Source organism: Gopherus flavomarginatus, chromosome 1, assembly GCF_025201925.1.
Source record: "Gopherus flavomarginatus isolate rGopFla2 chromosome 1, rGopFla2.mat.asm, whole genome shotgun sequence".
In the NCBI taxonomy this organism is placed as follows: domain Eukaryota; kingdom Metazoa; phylum Chordata; order Testudines; family Testudinidae; genus Gopherus; species Gopherus flavomarginatus.
This window is the reverse complement of record NC_066617.1, coordinates 25,962,148-25,982,873: the sequence shown is the minus strand read 5'-3', so window position 1 is coordinate 25,982,873 and position 20,726 is coordinate 25,962,148. Positions and strand designations below refer to the sequence as shown.

At 40.2% G+C, this 20,726-nt stretch overlaps 1 protein-coding gene across 6 annotated transcripts in view; it reads left to right on the top strand.

Moving 5' to 3' along the window:
- PHTF2 (putative homeodomain transcription factor 2) overlaps positions 1-20,726 on the top strand; it is a 196,127-nt gene that overhangs the window by 87,514 nt on the left and 87,887 nt on the right. For 5 of the 6 annotated variants that reach the window (XM_050936870.1, XM_050936868.1, XM_050936869.1 and 2 more), the window contains 4 exons: positions 1,896-1,965; positions 7,688-7,846; positions 11,164-11,329; positions 12,050-12,214. In XM_050936870.1, the coding sequence (XP_050792827.1) occupies positions 1,896-1,965; positions 7,688-7,846; positions 11,164-11,329; positions 12,050-12,214 (560 nt within the window). The remainder of the gene's footprint in view (positions 1-1,895; positions 1,966-7,687; positions 7,847-11,163; positions 11,330-12,049; positions 12,215-20,726) is intronic. The other variant, XM_050936871.1, reaches the window with a different exon arrangement.

Here is a 20,726-nt window from a genome sequence, read left to right as displayed (position 1 = left end):
GAGCTGAGACCCCATTAGGGAGGAGTGTCTCAGAGTTTGGGTTCCAGCCTGAGCCTAGATGTCTGTGCTGCAATTTTTTGCCTCACAGCCCAAGTCCTGTGAACCTGAGTCAATTGACCTGGGCTCTGAAACTGAGTGCTGCAGATTTTTTATTGCAGTGTAGATATACTCTTTAACTCATTTAAAATAGTAAGTTTGTGTTCCTAATTTTATGAATGAAATTGACATTCTTGGAAATAAATACGTAAATGTTTTACAAAGGCAACTGCAGTTTATGCATTAGTTTAAAAAGTATTACAGAAGGATAAGGTTCAACCATCCCTGATAGTAATTCCACACCACTAACCTGCTATCTTTTGAGAACAACATATTGACTTTTCAGTCTCTAAAAACTGTACTCTATAGAGTCCATATCCCCATAATGTGGCCAATGTAATTGACCTCAAATTTCAGAAACCAAATGAACCATAATTAAGGCGATATTTTAGTCACAGGTACTTTTAGTAAAAGTCAGACAGGTCATGGACAGTAAACAGAAATTCACGGCCTGTGACCTGTCCATGACTTTTACTATAAATTCCTGACTAAAACTTGGGGGTGGCACAGCAGGTGCTGGGGGTTAGAATGCCATGGGTGCTCAGGGTGGGGGTGGGAATTGCGGCCTGGGAGGTGCTGGGGTTGGGGGGGCTGAGGCAGACTCCCTACCGAGCCCCAAACTCCACCTGCTGCCCCTGATCCACCCTAAGCCCCAGTCCTGCAGCTCCCATTGGCTGGGAACTGTGCCAGTGGGAGCTGTGGGGACGGTGCCTGCGGGCGGAGGCAGCATATGGAGTTGGAGATGAGGGAGGGGGTTTCCTGTTGCCCTTCTGGGATGTTCTCCCCTCCCCCCACTGGTAAGCACTACCCTGCACCCCAATCCCCAGCCCTGAGATCCTCCCCCACCCAAACTCCTGCTGCTGTCGGGTGGGCGGACCTAAGACTATCCAAGCAGCAGCCAGTGCAGCTGGCCCAGGGGCTGCCTGAGCTGCTTAGGTGGCTCTTGGTCCAGCTGCACCTACCTGCTGCAGAAGTCACGGAAAGTCGCGGAATCCGTGACTTCATGACGTCCGTGACTAACATGGAGCCTTAACCGTAATACATGCATAATTTTCTAAGGCTTGACAACATAACTACACCTAGTAACATAAAAAGTAAGTGTTGAACTGAACACTCTCCTGTGGGACAACACTAATACAAGGGGTATGTGTTTTTCAGTGGTGAAGCAAAAAGACCACTTTCCTTTACCTAGCTCTGCCTTTTTATGGGAGAGCCTTGCTGCCTGTCAGGAAAACTTATTACCCCTTTGTGACACTGGGATTTAGCAGATTTAGTTGACCAGTAGTTTGCAGAACACAACGTTGTTTGCCATCAGTTGTTTTAGCTGGTGCTCCTTTGAGAACTAAAAGCTACATAGTGTATATAGATTGCGATTAAAGAGAAAAAGGGTGTAGTGTTTTAAATAAAGATGATGACAGTAAACCACAATCCAAGTATATTACTAATGCTGGCAAATGTGTGTATAGTATGTTGCATTATCGTAGTCAATAAGAATTTTTAGGCCCTTCTGAAAATCTCACCCTAAGGGGGCAGTAATTGATTAGTTTTCATTACATTATCCTATTTGTTGAAAATGTTTTTACCCCAACTTGTCTTTACTTTAACACATTGTTTGTATTTAATACCAGGTACATTGTTCTTTGGAACACTTGTTACTTTAGATTTCAAATTGTGAATTTGGTATTTTCTTACACTTTTTTTGAAAAATTTTAAGACAATTGCTGACCCTCATTCCTATTTTTAGCTAATCTGTATCTTCTGTTGTGATGTTTATATTCTAATATTTTTTCATATTACAGGGTCTGAGGAACAAGCCAAAGAAAACCGGACATGTGAAGCCAGACCTCATAGATGTCGATCTTGTAAGAGGTAAGGCTTGAGCCAGTAAATGCTGAATTTGTCAGTAATTTGACCTTATAGGGACAGTTATAAAAATAATTGACTTTATCCTGATAGCCTTGCAGCAGAAGAGTTGAGTATAACTATAAAAACGAGAAGAAACCCTATAGCTAAAGAAACACCAGGAAACAGTTGTCTCCTATTTATGTCTAAATTAAAATTTAAATCAGTTTAGTTACCTTATGTATCTGATCACGTAGATTTATTATAGCCATAGTCTTAAGAAAAGAGGAAACAATTGCTAATTTATTTTGTATCTGATAGTGTCCATTGTAAGAAACTTCAGAGGAAAGTTCAAAAAATCCTGATAAGGACATTTCAAGGAATAAGCTTGAGCATAGTCTGAGAAGGAGTTTGCAGATGCTGTACAGTTATTTCTTCCTTGTAAAACTGGTGTATCTGATCATACTTATTGGCTAATAACTCTTAGCCTCAAAGTACAAATCCTTGTCTTGATTGGCTGGTGCCTTTGGAACTCCTAATCTAAATGCATATACAGACATGTGCATATCACCCTGTCACTTACCAGCCTCACTCTGCTTTCAGAATCTCTGTTGCTTCTTGACCCTGGGAAGGTTTACACTCCACCTCAATAAGTAACTTTTTTACTGTATTTTTAGCTTCCCTTTTTCCCCTCTTTTCACACCAGTGCCTCTTTTCATCTTCCTCTCTTTCAACTCCCTCTTAAATACGAAATGCTGAGCAATCCTGTGAGACTATGTGAGGGGTCAGTCAGAATCAGGAGCTGGCAGCAAAATGAGGCCAGTCCCTACATGACACAACAGGAGCTCTGAGGAGTTTTGAAAACTAAGCTGTGACGCTGAGAAGTGCCTGTGTTCCCATTTCAGACTAGCTCAATTGATTGAATGTCTCAATTGATGGAGGGCTGCTCCCATTCACTTTTTAAAGGGATAAGATTGAGTACAAAGTAAAGGAGCAACAAAAAATAAACACAAGTCAGTTTTTAAGAAGACTAATGGTTTTGGGAACAAAGAAAGGGAGAGAAGGTGGAGACCATTTCAGTATAGCATGAATATTTTCTGCTAATGCAGTAATAAGCATATCCTTGGGTGAATAAACTCAGAGACCTAAGAATTGTTAGCTTGTAATACCCTGTAGTTGTTTTAAGTGAAACATGAAATGCAATGGTTGTTTGGCAATAAAAAGCTGAAGGACCAGATCTATTGGTATTTTGTTAAGTATTTGAAAGTGCAATCTACAGAGGAGTAGTTCTTCTCAGGAATATGAGTGGCTAGCACTGCAGAGCTATTTATTTATTTTGTTTGTATTATTGTTCCATCTAGGAGAACTAGTCTTGGACCAGGACCCCATTGTGTTAGGCACTGTGGAAATATCTATATTTTATGAGCAGAATGGAAACAGTTCAGGGTCATAGTATTGTATAAAGCCATTCATAGGTTAGTCCCTAAGTACTGACGCAATCACCTGTGACCTTTTGCCTCTGCTCTGCAGTTAAAATCAGGCAGGACACGCTCACTCTCCAACTGGGTCAGGGACAGGAGTGTCTCAGTAGAGGCTGTGGAGCTCTCTTCGAAACAAGTCTTCCTGAGACTGTCTTTGATGCAGTGCAGGTCCCACTTATTTTTGTCAGGCCTATCCTTTTAGAACCATCATCCCTGTCTTCTGTTCTCTTATGTTGTTGCCTCCTTTTCATCTGTAGGGGTTGGGTTAACTGGGCATTGATCTCTCTCATTTGTTAGTGACTTGCCTGAATGGTGGTGGGTTTTGCCCCCTACCAGATCCTTTGGTTGGAACTAGATGGATATAGATATATATAGAGAGAGAGCTAGAGAGAGAGAGCGCGCTACACATACATATATGTGTGTATATACATAGAGAGAGATCAGTGTTTGTTTTTATTTTTGTTTTAGATTAGTTTTACTGTACAGCTCTTCATGTTTTTCAGTAATATCTTTATAAATAGGTTTGCATTAAATTTATTATAATTGAGAACGGGAATCAGTTAAATTTTCACCGTTCCGTTCTATGTTTATACAGCAACTACTATAATAGGGTCTTGGTCCATGACTAGAGGTCATAAGTGTTAAAGTAACTATTTATACATAGTTTTTATGAGAACAAAAATTGGTTTAAGAGCACTGTAACTATAAGAAGATATGGGATTTATGGTCATAATAATCTATAAATGTCCATTGCTTCAGAAGTTGGAGTATTGGCTAGTTTTAGAAACATCCAAAATGTATTACTCTGTTATGTTTGGGAGGCTTTATCATCTGTAGACCTATGAAACAAGGCAGGACATCTCTCCAGCTTGTTACAGACTGTTATGTTCTTTTGTGCAGGATTATTGTTCAAACTTAAACAAACAAAAATTTCCTCAGCTCACCCTTTAAGCTCTTGCTGTCTCTTCTCCCAAACTCTGGCAGTCCTGTAGCTTCTTAGCTTTCTCTCAGTCAGTTCTGCCTCACTGGGTCTTTCTCTTAACCTTTATAGCCCTAGGTGCAGTCTCACCTCCTTAATTGGCTCAACTGGGAGCACATGTTCTGGCACAGGGAACTGGGACCTACTTCAGGTACAGGGACCAGCCACCCCAAAAAAACCAAAACAAACAAAAATCAAAACCCTGCCTCTTTCACAGGTAGGCTTTTTTCTGACTTGAGGCCCCTTCTGGAATTCTTCCACCCACAAATCAAAAACTGCAGGGGCCTGGTGGCCCCTATGCAGCCCCCTTTTTTGGGCTATATGAGAGCTTCTCTGAGACTGTTTTGTGACCCTGTTGGGTCACTCTTACTCTGCCATATCATTCAGGCTGCTCATCTCCTTCAGCCACAGAGAAGGCTTCTATCCATTTGACTGCCTCCCAGAATGAGGTAGGCTGGCATTGCCTAGCTTAGCTCCCTTGAGTAGGACCTTTTAAAAATTTGTTCCAGGAAGATCTGGTCCATGATTTTCTCTGTTGAACTAGTCTCTGCGCATAGCCACCAAGCCATGAGGTCCTGTAATCTTTGACTACTACCTGTGGTCATGGCCCCAATGGAAGTGGTTCAGCCCAAAACCGGTGCTATACACCTCTGAAGTCAGTCCTAGTCTATCTAAGATGGCAGCCTTCACCACAGGGTATGTCCAAACTACCCACCGGATCGGCAGGTAGTGATCGATCTGTTGGGGATCGATATATCACCTCTCATCTAGACATGATAAATCAATCCCCAAACGCACTCCCGTCGACTCTGGAACTCCACCGAGGTGAGAGGCAGAAGCAGAGTCAATGGGGGACCCGTGGCCATCGATCCCATGCTGTGAGGACAGGAGGTAAATCGAAATAAGATACATCGACTTTAGCTACGCTATTCCCATAGCTGAAGTTGCGTATCTTACATCGAAACACACACACACACACACACACACACACACACACACACACACACACACACACACACACACACACACACACACACACACACACACACACACACACACACACCCCCGTGTAGACCAGGCCAAAGGATAGGAGCCTGTCTGCTCGTCATTTACTGCTTGGTATGCTGCCTGTGCCTCGCCCATCAGGAACAGGTGCAATGTAAATTGACTCCTTCCTGCCTGCTGCACTTGCCACTGTCTCTGAGGAAGGCCTGTGGGTCATCCTCTGGCTCAAGCTTCGCCAGGCCAGGGACTAGCTACCTGAGCTTCCCTTTCCATCACCAGGCAGGTTCCCCTGGGCCTCTTGACCTAACTGCTTCTGTAGCCATTCCTGTTGCTGAAAGGGGGGCCTCTAGCCAGTGCTGTTGAGCAGCAAGTTGTACCTCTATTACTTCTCTAGGCTGTTCATCAACTGTAGAAGCATAGCATGTGTCTTTGGTGTTCCTGTTGCTGCTGTAGTGCAGCTGTCTGATGTTGCTGTGCTATCACCAATAGATGTATCATCTCCATCTTCCTTAATCAGCCAAACTAGGTGGGCTCAGTCAATGCTGGGGCTTCAGTTTCCCTTTTCTCTTGGCACCAGTAATCCTCCTTGCTCTCCCTTGTACCAGGGGTCGATCTCAGTGCTAGCCTTCTCTTCCATATGTCAAAAGGAGGCTTTCTCTCCAACTTGCTATAGTCTCATTGCAACACCCACAGTCTCTCTTAGGCAGGTTTATTATCCAAACTTACACGAACAGCTCTGCAGCTGACCATTTACATTTTAGTCTCTTTCTTCCTCCCTTCCCAGTTCCTCTTTCTGCATCTTCCTAGCTCTCTCTCAGCCATTTCTGCCTCATTGGCTCTCTGTTTGACTTTGTAACTGCAGGTCCTGCCCCCTTAATTAGTCCAACTGGGAGCATCTGTTTTGGCATAGGTAAGAAACTTGCCTTCCTATGTTGCCTGTACAGTCTAGCACATTTACTACTGGAAGTCTCCAAATGTGTGTGTGCCAGTTAAAAATGAGCATCATCCACTTGTCTTCTGGGCCCCTGTCAAGGTTCCTTCCCCACTCTGAACTTTAGGGTACATATGTGGGGACCTGCATGGACACTTCTAAGCTTAATTACTAGCTTAGATCTGGTACACTGCCACCATCCAGAATTTCAATGTCTGGAGCACTTTGTCCCCCCAAAACTTTCATCTTCCTGGGTTGCCTTGAGGGACTTCACCAATTCCCTGGTGAACACAGATCCAAACCCCTTGGGTCTTAAAACAAGGAGAAATTAACCATCCCCCCTCCTTTCCCCCCACCAATCCCTGGTGAGTCCAGACCCAATCCCCTTGGATCTTAAAACAAGGAAAAATCAATCAGGTTCTTAAAAAGAGAGCTTTTAATTAAAGAAAGAAAAGTAAAAATCATCTCTGTAAAATCAGGATGGAAAATACAGGGTAATCAGATTCATATAGCCCAGAGGAACCTGCTTGAACCTTAAGTTCAAAGTTACAGCAAACAGAGGTAAAATCCTCTCAGCAAAAAAGGAACATTTAGAAGTTGAGAAAACAAAAATAAGACTAACATGCCTTGCCTGGCTATTACTTACAAGTTTGAAACATGAGAGACTGATTCAGAAAGATTTGGAGAGCCTGGATTGACATATGGTCCCTCTTAGTCCCAAGAGCGAACAGCCCCCAAAACAAAGAGCACAGGCAAAGACTTCCCTCTACCAAGATTTGAAAGTGTTTTGTCCCCCCATTGGTCCTCTGGTCAGATGTCAGCCAGGTTTACTGAGCTTCTTAACCCTTTATGGGTAAAAGAGACATTAACCCTTAACTATCAGTTTATGACAGCCCTGTTGGTTGTTAGTGTATTTAACAATTGTATCCATAAAATGTATCTTTAGCCAACTCTATGTAAATCTTAAATTCCTGGTCATTTGACTATTTGTAATGTGTTTTAGGTAACTCAGGTAGAAAAACGGAAGTTATGCATAACACAGTAAGGAGTATCTAACTTTATTTTAATATAGCAAAATAAAATCATGCAGTTAAAAATAAACTTTCACTTTTCAACAAAAATCCTTAATGGTTAGTTGCTTTATTCTATGCAATACTGGAGGTGGATTTGAACTTTGGAATCCTGCAGCAGGTTGCCTTTATACCACCTGGATGGTGCATGTGTATATATGTATGTACCATATGGATGCATTAATACACAAGACAGCATTGTGATTATATTGTACTAAAATGGTAACCAGAACTTTATTAGATAAATGTTTTTAAGAATAATATATATTTTCTTTAATTTTAGGATCTGCCTTTGCTAAAGCAAAACCTGAAAGTCCTTGGACGTCTCTGACCCGGAAAGGAATTGTTCGAGTAGTTTTCTTTCCATTTTTCTGCCGGTGGTGGTTACAAGTGACATCAAACGTCATCTTTTTCTGGCTGCTTGTTCTTTACCTTCTACAAGGTATAATTGGATAATAAGATAATATAAAAGCAAACATTTGTTTTTAACAATCTTGAAAATACTGTATCTTTTCAAGTTCACTCAGTACTGACAAGATCCAGTATTTTCAAAATGCTGAGCAGTCCTAATAATGCACCTTTAACTTCAGATAAAGGCTGCTTTCCAAGGACCCCCTCGTAAGTCCTGGCAAAAGGAGGAGGAGAGACCATAGGTTGCAGCACACAGCATTGTGGCCAGTAGGCATTGGGAATTGGCTTCGTGGCTTTCTAAATTACACAGGGGGGCATGGAACAACCCAGGATTGGGAGGGCATAATGGTGGCTTAAAGCCACTTTAGCACCCCTTCCACTTGAACAGTGAAATCTGTGCTGTGCTTCCATCCTCTCTCTGATAAATATGAATATTAAGAGTTTTCTGAACATCCATGGAATGCCAGAACTCTGAGCCCTGAGGAAAATCACCTCATCCTCACCCTTCCAGTAGCAATGCTGGTCAACTGTTTTCTCCACCATTTTTCCCTGCTGCCCAAACTTCTTGCTCCACTTCCCAGTAGTACTTTCTTTTGCTTGCCTTTATTTATACACCCTGTTTCTAATTGTATTTAAAATCCATAATTGATGATGAATTTAGGTTCTGTAATAGCTGTGCATTCTGGGTATATTTTAAATCACTGGGGAGATTTTACTCTGGGTAGATGCAATCTGTGGATAGTTGGGTGTATTTTTTCATGTAATATACTCATCAGCCTAAAATCAGATTAAAAGGATGTTAACATACGGTAAAACCATGCAAATATGTATCCCAACAAATATCCACAAAGGGACCTTCCTTTTTTAAACTATTGAAAACATAAGAGTGTGTGTGTGTGTGTATCTATATACACACACATTTAATTTAGAAGAATTTACTATAGTATCATGCATGTCACTTTAAAATGAATCTTTGAAACAAGGTCAAATATTCAAGATCTTCCACTTGAAGGGGATGGACTTTAGTTCTAAAACAAATGGAGTCTTAGAGAAAATGAGAGACAAGATCAACAGCTATACATCAGGGTTTCTCACAGCCTTTTAAGAGGGAAATTCCTATACCTGCCTTCAAATAGCAAAGGAAACATTGTCCACTTTATTCTTCATCTTTGTATTTCAACAAAGGCACACACTACCAGCAGCTACAATGGCAATCCACTGATTCTTGGTAGCAATATAAAAGACATCCCTGTAAATCCATGATGAGACAAAGGAATTTGTCCTCCATTGCTTCTGTACCTGCAGTTAGAGTGCAGGTGTGACATGAAGTTCAAGATCAACAAAACAACCTTGAATTCACTTCCCCTAACAATTGGAGACTCTTTGTGTCATATTTACAGCAAGTGGCAAAAGACTCTGTAGACAGATGAGTTTTGGATATTATAAAAGGACAGTTTGAAATCTTCTCTCTCCCTCTCTTTTCATGAATCCCTGTCAAAAGTTGGTGTTAAGAATAGAAATCTACACTCTATTAATGGAGGGAGAAGTAGAGAAGGTTCGGGAAAATCTCAAAAATTGGGGTTCCTACTCCCACTGTTTCCTAATTTCAAAGAAAGATGGAGGTCTTCGTCCCATCCTAGATCCAGGGCTGAACAGATACATCCAAAAGTTCATCTTCAAGTAGTGTCCCTATGAATGCTCCACTGTAGGTACCTCTGTGTCCCTGTGCCTCTGATTGGAGACTTTTAACAAGAGGTTTCTGGAATCACCAGGAGTCTTGCCTTCATATCAGTGTTCTGGAGTTGAGAGCAATTTGTTAGCACTCAGATCATTCCTCTCTCTGGTCAGATCATTCAGTACTCCAGTGCAAAGATCAATGGTTCAAGTGTCCGCAGACAATATAACAGTAGCTCTGCATGTGACACAGTCTCTTAATGAGCAGTGGACCAGCTACACAGATACTTTTCCCAGATGCACAAATGATACTTTGTGGCTTCATAGCCACTTTAGTACTTCAGATAAAGATCTAATTACCAGAAGATTTAACACTTAAGTGCCCTTCTTTTCTCTTTTTCAAGAGCAGGAGCCAGATGCTCACTCTCTAACAGATACAGTCCTCCTAATTTGGGATACAGATCTGATGTATGCTTTCCCACCATTCCTTCTAATGTGGAAGATTGTGAAGATGATCAGCCAGGATGATACTTATTGTCCCAGCGCAGCCAAGATAGCAGTGGTAGATGGACTTGTGCCTTCTTTCCAAAGGGAATTATAGACACTTACTTGTGTCATAGCAGCAATGGAAAATATACTATCGAGATCTGCTTTCATTGCATCTGACAATATGGGCGATAGGACTCTGGCAGAATTAGAGCAATCTTTCTCTGTAGATGTACAATATGTTTTACTTAACTCTAGAAGACAAGCAATTAGGAAATGTGATTTAAAATGGAAAAAATGTTCACTGTGGCTGTATGATCAGGGTTGATCCTGTATTACCTCTTATTCAGTCAATATTTGCTGTTGCTAAAGAAATGAGTTTGTTCGTAACTTTCACACAGAGGCCAGTTTTAATAAATTATATATGAGCTTTGTTCTGACTGTTGGATTCCATGAGTTATGCAGCTCAAAAATTTTATTGGAAGCATGAACAATTCCTAGTTTAAAAGTTTTCACAGGGGACACATTTCTTGATGCATCAATTTTCAGTTTATACAGGTTTCTTCTGACCAACTGTAAGAAATAGTTGCACCAGGACACTTTCCATGAAACAAGCTGACATTCTAGTTCAGAGGACTCGTGGTGTTTGTGAGATATAATAAAAAATGTCCTATAATATTGAACACACTGATCCATTTTATTACAATTCCAAAACATGTGTAAACATGCCATGCTGTGGTCTACATACAGATGAAGATAAATTTGTAATAGATGTGACAGTATGAATAAGTGATACTGTCCTATAGTTGTTAGTAATTTTTAATCTTCTAGTAATCCTTTTAAAGATTTCTTCCAATTATCCTCTGAGATCACCAGACCTGGAAATTGTTTCCATGTGTCTGGGTCAGAAATGACATCTATATTTGCAGCATATAATTAAGATATCAGAATGGGTGTGGTTCTACTTCTAAGATTAGAGTAGAATCTGCAACCTGTCATTTAGCAATGCAAGTTGTATCAGAGGATATATTTGGCTTGAGTGAGTTAGGTGAAGAGCAGTTAGGATGTGGAAAAGGATCTCTAGAGATGTGAACAGGTTTTTTTTATTTTGTGAAATATCCATGTTAGTTGACCAATAGAGCAATTCAAGACAATTCAGACACTGAATGTTTTTTTCCTTTTTTGCAGTTGCCGCAATAGTATTATTCTATACAGCAGCAAGCTCACATAACATACCTCTGACTGAAGTAATTGGGCCAATATGGCTAATGTTGCTACTTGGAACTGTGCATTGCCAGATTGTTTCAACACGAACTCCTAAACCACCACCTAGCACAGGGGGTAAAAGAAGAAGGTACAGTCTATACTAAAATGTTTTCTATCAGTTAGGATCATGAGTACATGAAATTATTTTGGAATATACGATCTCTGAACCATTTCGCAAGGTTTTGTCTACAATGGTGTATGATATGCGTTGTCTTGTAAGAAATTTGAGTACTGTGTATATATTTACTAAACTTTAAAAGTGATTGTTAAAAACTTTAGTCTTGTGATTTCACCTTTTATTTGTCTGTGTATTGAACCTTTTTGCTTCTAATTGTGTGTCACTGAATATTGGTAGAGACTGTTCTGTAAATATGAATGTAAACTTATATTATTCAGTACTCAATACTGATCAATAATCTTCCTGTTGGAGGCCCAAATTAAAAGAAAAACAGTGCAACCACAAACATGGGCCCCATCCTTCCAACACTTAAATGAATAGGGTTTACTGCTATGAGTAATCCTGTTGAAATTGGTGGAACTACTCACAATAGTACATTTTGTGGATTTGAGCCTTTAGTGTTTAGTCAATTTACTTTTTTTGTCTAGAAGAAATTATATAATGAAAATGGACAGTTCTAATGTGCTGAATGTTTTAAAATATTTATTAAAACAAAATGGTAAATTACTACATTAATATGTTTTGAAAAGTCTCTTATTTTGCATGCTTACAAAAATTGTTGAACACAGTATAGAGCTAATGGATTACATTTATAAAGATGCCTTCCAATTTTAATCTTTTCTGATAAAGGAAATTGAGGAAAGCAGCACATTTGGAAGTACATAGGGAAGGAGATGGCTCTAGTACCACAGATAACACACAGGAGGGAACAGTGCAGAGCTACGGTACAAGCACCCCTTACAGTATTGGCAACGTCTTCAGAGATATCTGGCATGCTGCTTTCTTTTTATCAGGGTTTGTATTTATTTAAGGCTATGTATGTCTTAGATATGCGCTATCCCTTTTCTGAAAAAGTAATATTTGATCTATATTTCTATCAAATGTTTTTCTACCAAACAGAATATTTTTCTGTTTTCCTAACATACTCTGAATTATTTGAGCTTGTGTAGACATTAGTCTTTATTTTGGCTAATTCCAGTGAAATACAAAATTAATGGCTTAGTTTTACAAATGTGTTTGATGCTTGAGGGAGAAGGCAGAGCTGGACTACAGCTCGTGGGCCATATCCGGCCCATGGGAGGCTAGCCCCCAGCCCCTCCCCTGCTGTCTCCCCTACCCTGCAGCAGCGCAGGTAGCTCTCTGGGCGGTTTGGTTGAGAGCTTCTACAGGGCAGCACCGCAGCGTGCATAGCTCTGGTCAGGCTGCATGGCTCCCAGACGTGCTACTCTGAGCGGCATGGTAAGGGGGCCGGAGAGTTGGATAGGGGGCATGGGGCAGTCAGGGAGCAGGAGGTGGTTGGATGGGGCGGGGGTTCGGAGGGCGGTGGTGGTCAGGGGATGGGGAACGGGGGGGTTGGATTAGCGTGGGAGTCCCAAGGGGCGTGTCAGGAGGGAGGGGTGTGGATAGGGGTCGGGGAATGAGGGGGAGAGGGGTTGGATAGGTGTGGGGTCTCAGAGGGCCTGTCGGAGCGGAGTGTGGATAAGAGTTGAGGCAGTCGGGACTGGGAGCAGGGGGGTTGGATAGGGGGTGAGGTCCCAAGAGGGGGCAGTTAGGGGAGGGGTGTTGGTTGGGTCGGGGGTTCTGAGAGGGGCAGTCAGGGGGCGGGAAGTGAGAGAGGGTGGATGGGGGGGGTGGCCAGGCTGTTTGGGGAGGCACAGTCTTCCCTACCCGGCCCTCCATACAGTTTTGCAACATCAGTATGGCCCTCGGGCCCTGATATAAGGCCTATCAAAGGTAAGACACTTCAGTTTCCCTATTTTTAAATCCTGTCAGAGAATAACTTACTGGTGGCAATGGAATTCCATGGCATGACAAATTCAAATGAATATATTTCTTTGCTCTAACTCTATGCCTGCAAAAAAAAAAAAAAAGGTCAAGGTGTCAAATACCTGTGAGCTTTTATTGTTCAGCAAGGACCATAGAACACTTAAAGTAATGAACTGCAACTTGCATAGTTCTTTTTTTTAAATTAAGCCTTTATACGATTGGAGGGAAAGTATAGTTATTGTGCCCTTCAGTAGCCTATTTCTTTTGCAAAAAACGAATCTATCCAAACGATGGTCCTTGGGAAAACTTATGTAAAAACATTTAATAGCTCTCTAGAATCCAAATGCAAGTGCACTATATAACTGCATTAAAAATTGGGAGGCATTTAGAAATGGTTCAAAATATGGTATGTAATGGAAGGTGATCTAAAATTGAGAAAAGGGATACTGCAGTTTCCTACATGTATGTTTTATGGTGGAAGTCTCATCTTAATATTACTACACTAACATCTTTCATATTTGTGATTGTGCTCTTAAACTCTGATAAAGTTTATTTGGTGTTCTAAAGTTAATTACCAGGAGCTTCATATTGAGCTGCAGGCTTTTAGATATTTTAAAGCACTGGCAATTCTATCCCATTTTAAATTTATATACATTTTATTTACATTTTTCATTATGTAAAGTAAACTGGCTTTGAAAAGTATAAGTAATCAAACGGGTGATCTTTTTGACTAAGCCCACATCTAAATGAATTGTGCTTCATGCAGTCTCTTCCAGCACATCTGGAGCTGATTGTGTAAAGTGCTGAATATCTTCAACTCTCATAGAAATCAACTGCACTTAGCACCACACAGGATCAGGCCTGTGGCAACTCAAAATTTCCCCTCACTTTCTCAAGGGTCAGCATCACATACGCAATATTTCCAGTCAAGCAGGGCTGTCTGTGTCTCACTTTAGAGCTTATTTACATCATTTAATCAAATCTCAGGGTTATAAGCAATGAGAAGAACTTGCTACGCCCTCTTCCCCCCCCCCCCCCCGCGCGAAAGGCTGGAGCTTCTTCGACAGCCCATCTGAGGAAACTGAAAACTCAAATCTAACCTACGTCTCGTATGGCACATTGCATAGCACTATTATTAGGTCATTAGGAAGGCTCAGGTTGTCTTTGTGTACACTATGAGCTGGGGTCTGTGATTCCCTTGCTTGTGTACACGTTTAGCATTTGCTTTCATCAACCTAGCATGAGTGTAAATAGCAGCTTAGCTGCGGTTGTATGGGTAGCAGTAGTGGAGGCAGGGCTGAGCTGTGCTGAGTGCATACTCACTGGTTTCAGGTAGGTTTGTACTCAGTTTAGCTTAATTCACTAAGAGAACTATACTAAACCATATTAAGGCTACTTTTAATTCTGAATAATAGTATCCACACAGGGATTTAATGCAGCTTAACAAAGCCACTTCAAATTCACACCGTTCGTTAATTTGGATTCACTTTCCTGGATGTTCCCATGTAGACAAGCACTTAGTACTGTAGTTGAAGGTACATTCAACATTTCGCTGTACATGATTACTTCCATTTTCCTTAGTTAGAAGGGTCTAATTGCAGTCAACACAGAGAATCATGGAAGCTAGCTGTAGTGAAGTTTCATGCTATTGCTCTACTACTGCCACAGAGCTACCAGTGCAGAAAATACTGCTTCTAGCATAGCCTTTGGTATGGAACAAATTGAACTGAATTTGATTTGTGATTTTTTTTTTCTGTACCAAAGGAATTGTTAACGTTGTTTCCCAGATGTTCACCTGCATGATTCACTGTGTATAAGCTGTTCAGTCAATCCCTTGCACTTTTTCCTCTATAGAGGAAATGTTTTGCATGTGTTCCCCCCACCCCCCTGAACACCTACAATATTGTATATAATAATGAGTGTTGTGTAATGATGTAACCCACACACCTACTGGGTGTAGTGCTCTGTCCCATCTAATGGCACTGAGATCACTTAGAGATTAATGAGTCTGCTCTACAGCCTTAGTTAACGGCCATATGGCTTTTGGTTCATACACCAAGCTCCAGAGGTCCCAGGTTCAATCCCACCCACTGACAACCGAGGTCTGTCAGTGTTACAATGGCATCTAGGACCTGGGATTTTTCAATGCTTTTTTTTCTTTTTAAAACTTTCATCTCTTTGTGTTAGTATTTTGAAAGAAATAAAATTAAGCAGTTTAACATGTTGCCCAACAGTCTTGTCTTCCATCAGAATTTAATTTCCAAAGGTGACAACTATACTTCTTTTAGAACAAAGTATCAGAAACACTATTAAATGTATACAGTTTGGTCAAGAAGTGGGGCTGGCCACCAATCTAGTAGTTGTGCAGAGTATTTATACCAGGGGCTGAGAGCATTGAAGAGACAGAATACACAACTCTTGGAGGGATGGAGTGCCTCTTATTGATTTCTAGCAATGTCACTCTTCTCTGGCAAATATACAGGTCAGTATTTAAAGGCTCTAGAAGTCCAGCATTCTGAAGCAGGAAGTTCACAATGCAGAATCTTTGAGAGATGAGTGTGGAGGAAGTGAGCCCCAGTGATTCTTCCAAGAAAGGCTGAAATTTACACAGTAACAACAGAATTCATGGTTCCCCACCCAGCACTCTCCCCCACATTACTAGTTCATTGTTTTTGTATATTATTATAATGGCTGATTGAAGCAGTGGATTGTATTTACAGAATTGGATGTGGTGTTCTTGGAGTATAACATAAATTGAAATACACAATAGAGTGAAAACAGTTTTTATCAAATATATACATACATTCAGACCTAAATAATTTGTAAGTGTTTGAAACATATCCTTTCTGAATAGCAGAGTCCAATGTCATTAATAGCTTGTAGAACATTTAGTACTTGATTTTCATCCAGCACAAGAAGGAATCTATGAAATTCTGACCCAGTCTTGAATATCATTTTGGTGAGGGAAACCTTGTCCAAATTGTATCATTCATTATTTATATTTTGATATTACCTAGACATCTCAACCAGGTTGGGGTCCCATTGAGCTAAGCTCTGTACACATTCATAATAAATAAGGTTAGTATCTGTTTCAAAGAACACACAAAATGTAACACCTCAGTTCTGAATTTTGAACAACTCTAGGATTGTGTCAGGAGAGAATCTTTAAGATCAGCACAAATGAAAGTAAAGGGAGCAGAATATTTCTCCATTTTCAGAAAGAAGATTTACTCTTTAGTCTCTCCTTCCTTACTTCCTCCAATTTATGATAATGAAAATCTATCTTCCAGAAACCTTATTTAAGCCTTCCTTAACACTTTTCTCTAGCTAATCCAGAGAGAAGACCATGTCAAATACTGCTTGGCCTGTCCTATCTTTTGGTATGTCTGTAAATCGCAAGACACCTTCATGTTCCTACAAATGTTCATGTCATCCCCCTATACATACACTTTATTTCCTTTAGATTTTTCACACTTCATATAGTAATCTATAATAAACATGTATTAATATTCTAATAGAGAGTTACACATGTTCCCCAATGTTTAAAGCACATTGCAGTGGGGAAAAAAAAGGGAAATAATGTGGTTTTTGGAGAGTACTTTGGGGTTGCTCTTTCCCAGTACTTTTCAAGTTCAAACTGTTTTTTCTGGGAAAGATCACATGAAGCAAGTGCATAATACTTTCCAGTGTGACCATTAATCCCAATTCCAGTTCCTGTAAATGTTTACAGGATGTTCAAACCTGTCTAGCCTGATCTTTGCAGTGAAAGTTGATCATGGGGAAAACCATGTTTAGTTGAACCAGCACCTTTTTAAACTTTACAGGCCTATGAATGCATTTCGAATCAAAGTTGGAAGAATTATCACAAGTGTACCTCATGCATCAGTTCAATAAGTCATGGAATAGCAGAGTCTCACTGGTTATGCTTTTGCATTTTTTTTATTCTGTGCACTGTCTAAAAGAATTTTTCATATTTCATTACTACTTATTTCATTTAATACTTTTGATGCTCTGTGTGCCAGAAGACATTTAATGAGCTTTGCTTCTTTATTAATATACAGTACACAGAAAAAGGCTCTAAGGAATTGAATTACCTGAATATTATTTAACATTTAATTTTAGCAAGTTGTTTGTGGTAGACTTGATCTGAATTGAGCACTTAATTGTCTTGTATTATACTGAATTTCTACTAACTGTGTGTTTCATGAGATTTGCATTTCTTTTCAACTACTGTAGCTATGAAGAAGAAAAGATACCAAAAATACTGTTTTAGTACATTAAAATGAACTGCTTCTGCCTCCCTCTTATTGTTCCTTTATCTTATTCAGCCTCTTCATTGTTGATTCTTGGGACTTCTTGAAGCTCATTCACTTGCAAACTAGGCCAGCTAGCACCAGAGGGTTGATTATTTACTTTCTTTCCTATGCTTAATCATCCATTTTCCATAAACATAAATAATAGGTTTCATAGGCATCTCCCTTTCCATCTCTCTAGTCTACTCTTCATCTATTAAGTAACTAATTTCAACACCGTAGAACTGCACCAAAGCAAAATTTTAATATACCTATATTGGGTAGTTTTACATGTTTTTCTAAAGCTTCAATAGTGTGTTCAAGTGGACTTCATCAGTCTCATCTGTATTTAGAAACTTTAAAATAAATATATATACAGGCTAAAGCATTGGTATTATGAAAAAAGCAGCCTACAAGTAAGTCTTCAGAGGCTTTTTTTTTTTTTAAGGTGTTTACTGCAAGTGTAGAAAATTTTGCCATCTTTTCTTCTCTTTAAGCTTTTAGTAAGGTTATCCTTTAGAAGTAGTCATATATTCTACATCAGAAACAATAATTTTCATATTTCTGTGCTCCCATATTACCCAGTAGTAAACCTGACTATCAGCTTTATGGTTCTGTCTGTCAGGCAGTAAGTAGGATGCAAGTTCTGTCATTCAACTAAATAATTTTAATTCTCAGTTCTTCCTCATTTGTCTGCTTTTTGCATACTGGAGGGCATGGAGTGGCACTTATATTAAACCACTATATTAAAAAAAATTAAAGTGAAGGAAACTGAAGAGCAATGTGAATAAAGACCCTAGTTTGTCACACCCCCAGTCTCACAAATTATTCCCACTTTATCCCCAGTTTTCCACAACCATCTCTGTTCTGTCCTTTACACTCACACTATACATGGAATGCCCTTCCATGAACTGATCTGCCAATCCACTGCCCTTATTTTAAATTCATCCTGTAGATCGACATCATAGACAACATAACAAAATGACTAGCTCAGTCAACTTGTATGTCTGTTTGATTTATCTCATGAATAAATTGTTCATCAAGTGTGGAGAGAAGGACATAAAAACAGTGGAATTGAAACTGGGAATTGATGAAGGAGAAATATGGTCAAAAGGGCTTCATTGTGATTTGGGGTAATTTTAATATTTTTTACTGAAACAAAATATATCCTCCTCCTTAAAACAAAACAAAAAAGTGTCTATCACCACCCCATCACTTTATGTGCATATTACATCCTTTTCCCTCACTCTCAGCTGCCTGTGTCTTTTTTAGATTGTACATCTGTTGGAGCAGGGACTGTTTACATCCATAGTGAGGACTAAAATAGGCAATCCCAAGACTACATCCGTCTGTGCTGAAGCATTTTGTGCCCCCTCCCCCCCCAAAAAAAAAAGTCAAATCATAGAAGAATAGAATAGTCCTTCAAAAATATTACAGCATGATTTCTCTTATAGTGTTGAGGGGATCTTCTGGGGAATACCTCTTGAGGCAAAACCCCCTGTGAAGCAAAATGCTTTTGGGGAATGCCTTTCTTGAAAAAATCTTGCTTAGCAGAGTCTGCTTGAACTCCCAGACTGAGGCCTTATAATTGTAAGCAAGAGCCCAAAACAAACACAAATGAACCAAACTTTTCTATTTCTCCAACACAGTTAGACTCTAGATCCCTTTGATAAAGTTGTACCTAGCTACTCCTCTGATTCATCTGGTTCATAAGTGACTACTCTGCTCAGCCCCTACTATGCCAGGGGCACTTCTGCGTTCAAATAAGAGGAAAGAGCCTTGAGAAACTGTAGTCATGAAAAATTGTCAAGAAGAGCAGGACTATAAAAATACATTCCTCTGTCACAGCTCCATCTCTTGCCACAGCTGTCCAAATCCCAGAGAGAACTCTCTCCTTCATGGGTCTCTGTCAGAAGCTATTTGGGAAAATAACCAGGAAAGTAGTATTCTTGGTGGTCTTGAGACCTACTTTCTTCTACAGTTAACTCTATTGCATTGGTTCCCATAAACTTCTAGGGCAACTGGATGGTAAGATTCAATTTTAGATGACTCCTTTCCAGATAGCACTGGCAAGTTTTCCTGACTTCCCACTGACCATGTTCTCTCTTTCTTCTTCAAGTAAAGTCATGAAGGCCTTGGGCAAATTGTCCAATTCTACTCAAGGTGCTCTGTCTTTTTTTCAGGACTCCTTTAATGGCTATAGAATAGCTGCTACGTGCCTGGGTCTATCTACGTTGTGTTACTGGTGTATTTGGCTGAGGAACTGCCATACTCAGGTGGGAGCTAGAACTAAACATGTCTACAAACCCCGAAAGGGTTAAAACTCTTTGAGGGAGAAACATTTGAACAGAACCTATGAGCATTTTGAGCCGTGAAAGGGGTTTGTTGCTTCTGCCATTCCTGTTCTAGGTGTAGTTCTTCCACCAGCAGTTTTTTTTAGCTTTGCCTATCCCTCCCAGCCTCCAAAATAGTATCACTGAAAGATTAGCTAACCCAATCCCCTTTATCGGCTTTTTCCTATTGGGGGCCGTCTTCATTTCTTTGCAGGCTCTTGTCAAGCAATTTTGTTACAATGTGGTCAAAGTCGGATTTACAGAGACCTGGGATCTCTGAGGCTTTTGGCTATGGCCTGGCCTGTAATTACAGTGACATTGCCCTATTTGGGAGCAGAAATCAAAGATTTCATTCATCAGCAGGCCGCTTGTTTAGTTCCTCCTCTGTCTCTCTTCCTCCCTCCTGCGCCCTCATTGCACAGAGGAGCTGGAGATTCTACTATCAATACATGTTAGTTTATAAGCAGCTGAAGGCTTCAGTCTGATCCTAGATCTTCATTTTCTCAACCCTCAGATCTTTCAGAAGAAGCTTTTCATAGAAATTCTCATGTATCTCAGGTTGCAGAATGATTTTCATCATTTGGTCAGCCTGAAAGATGGACTTTGATATCTCCATTTTTTCTGCCCAATACTGTTACCTATATTTTACCCTGGATATTCTTCATTTCAAATTCTGTGCTCTTTCTTTTCATTCATCCTTACTCCCTGTCTTTATGAAGAGACTCTTCATCCTCATAGCCAGTTGGCACCAGGAGGGGTGTCATGTATACCTCTACCAGGATGACTTCTTGCTCTAGGCACTTTCAGCCTCTGTCCTCATCCAGCCCATTGACACAGACAAACAAAAATATTATGGGTCATGGTATCTATCAAACTGGTAGAAGTCCCACTTGTCCTCCTTCCAGGAGCTAATTT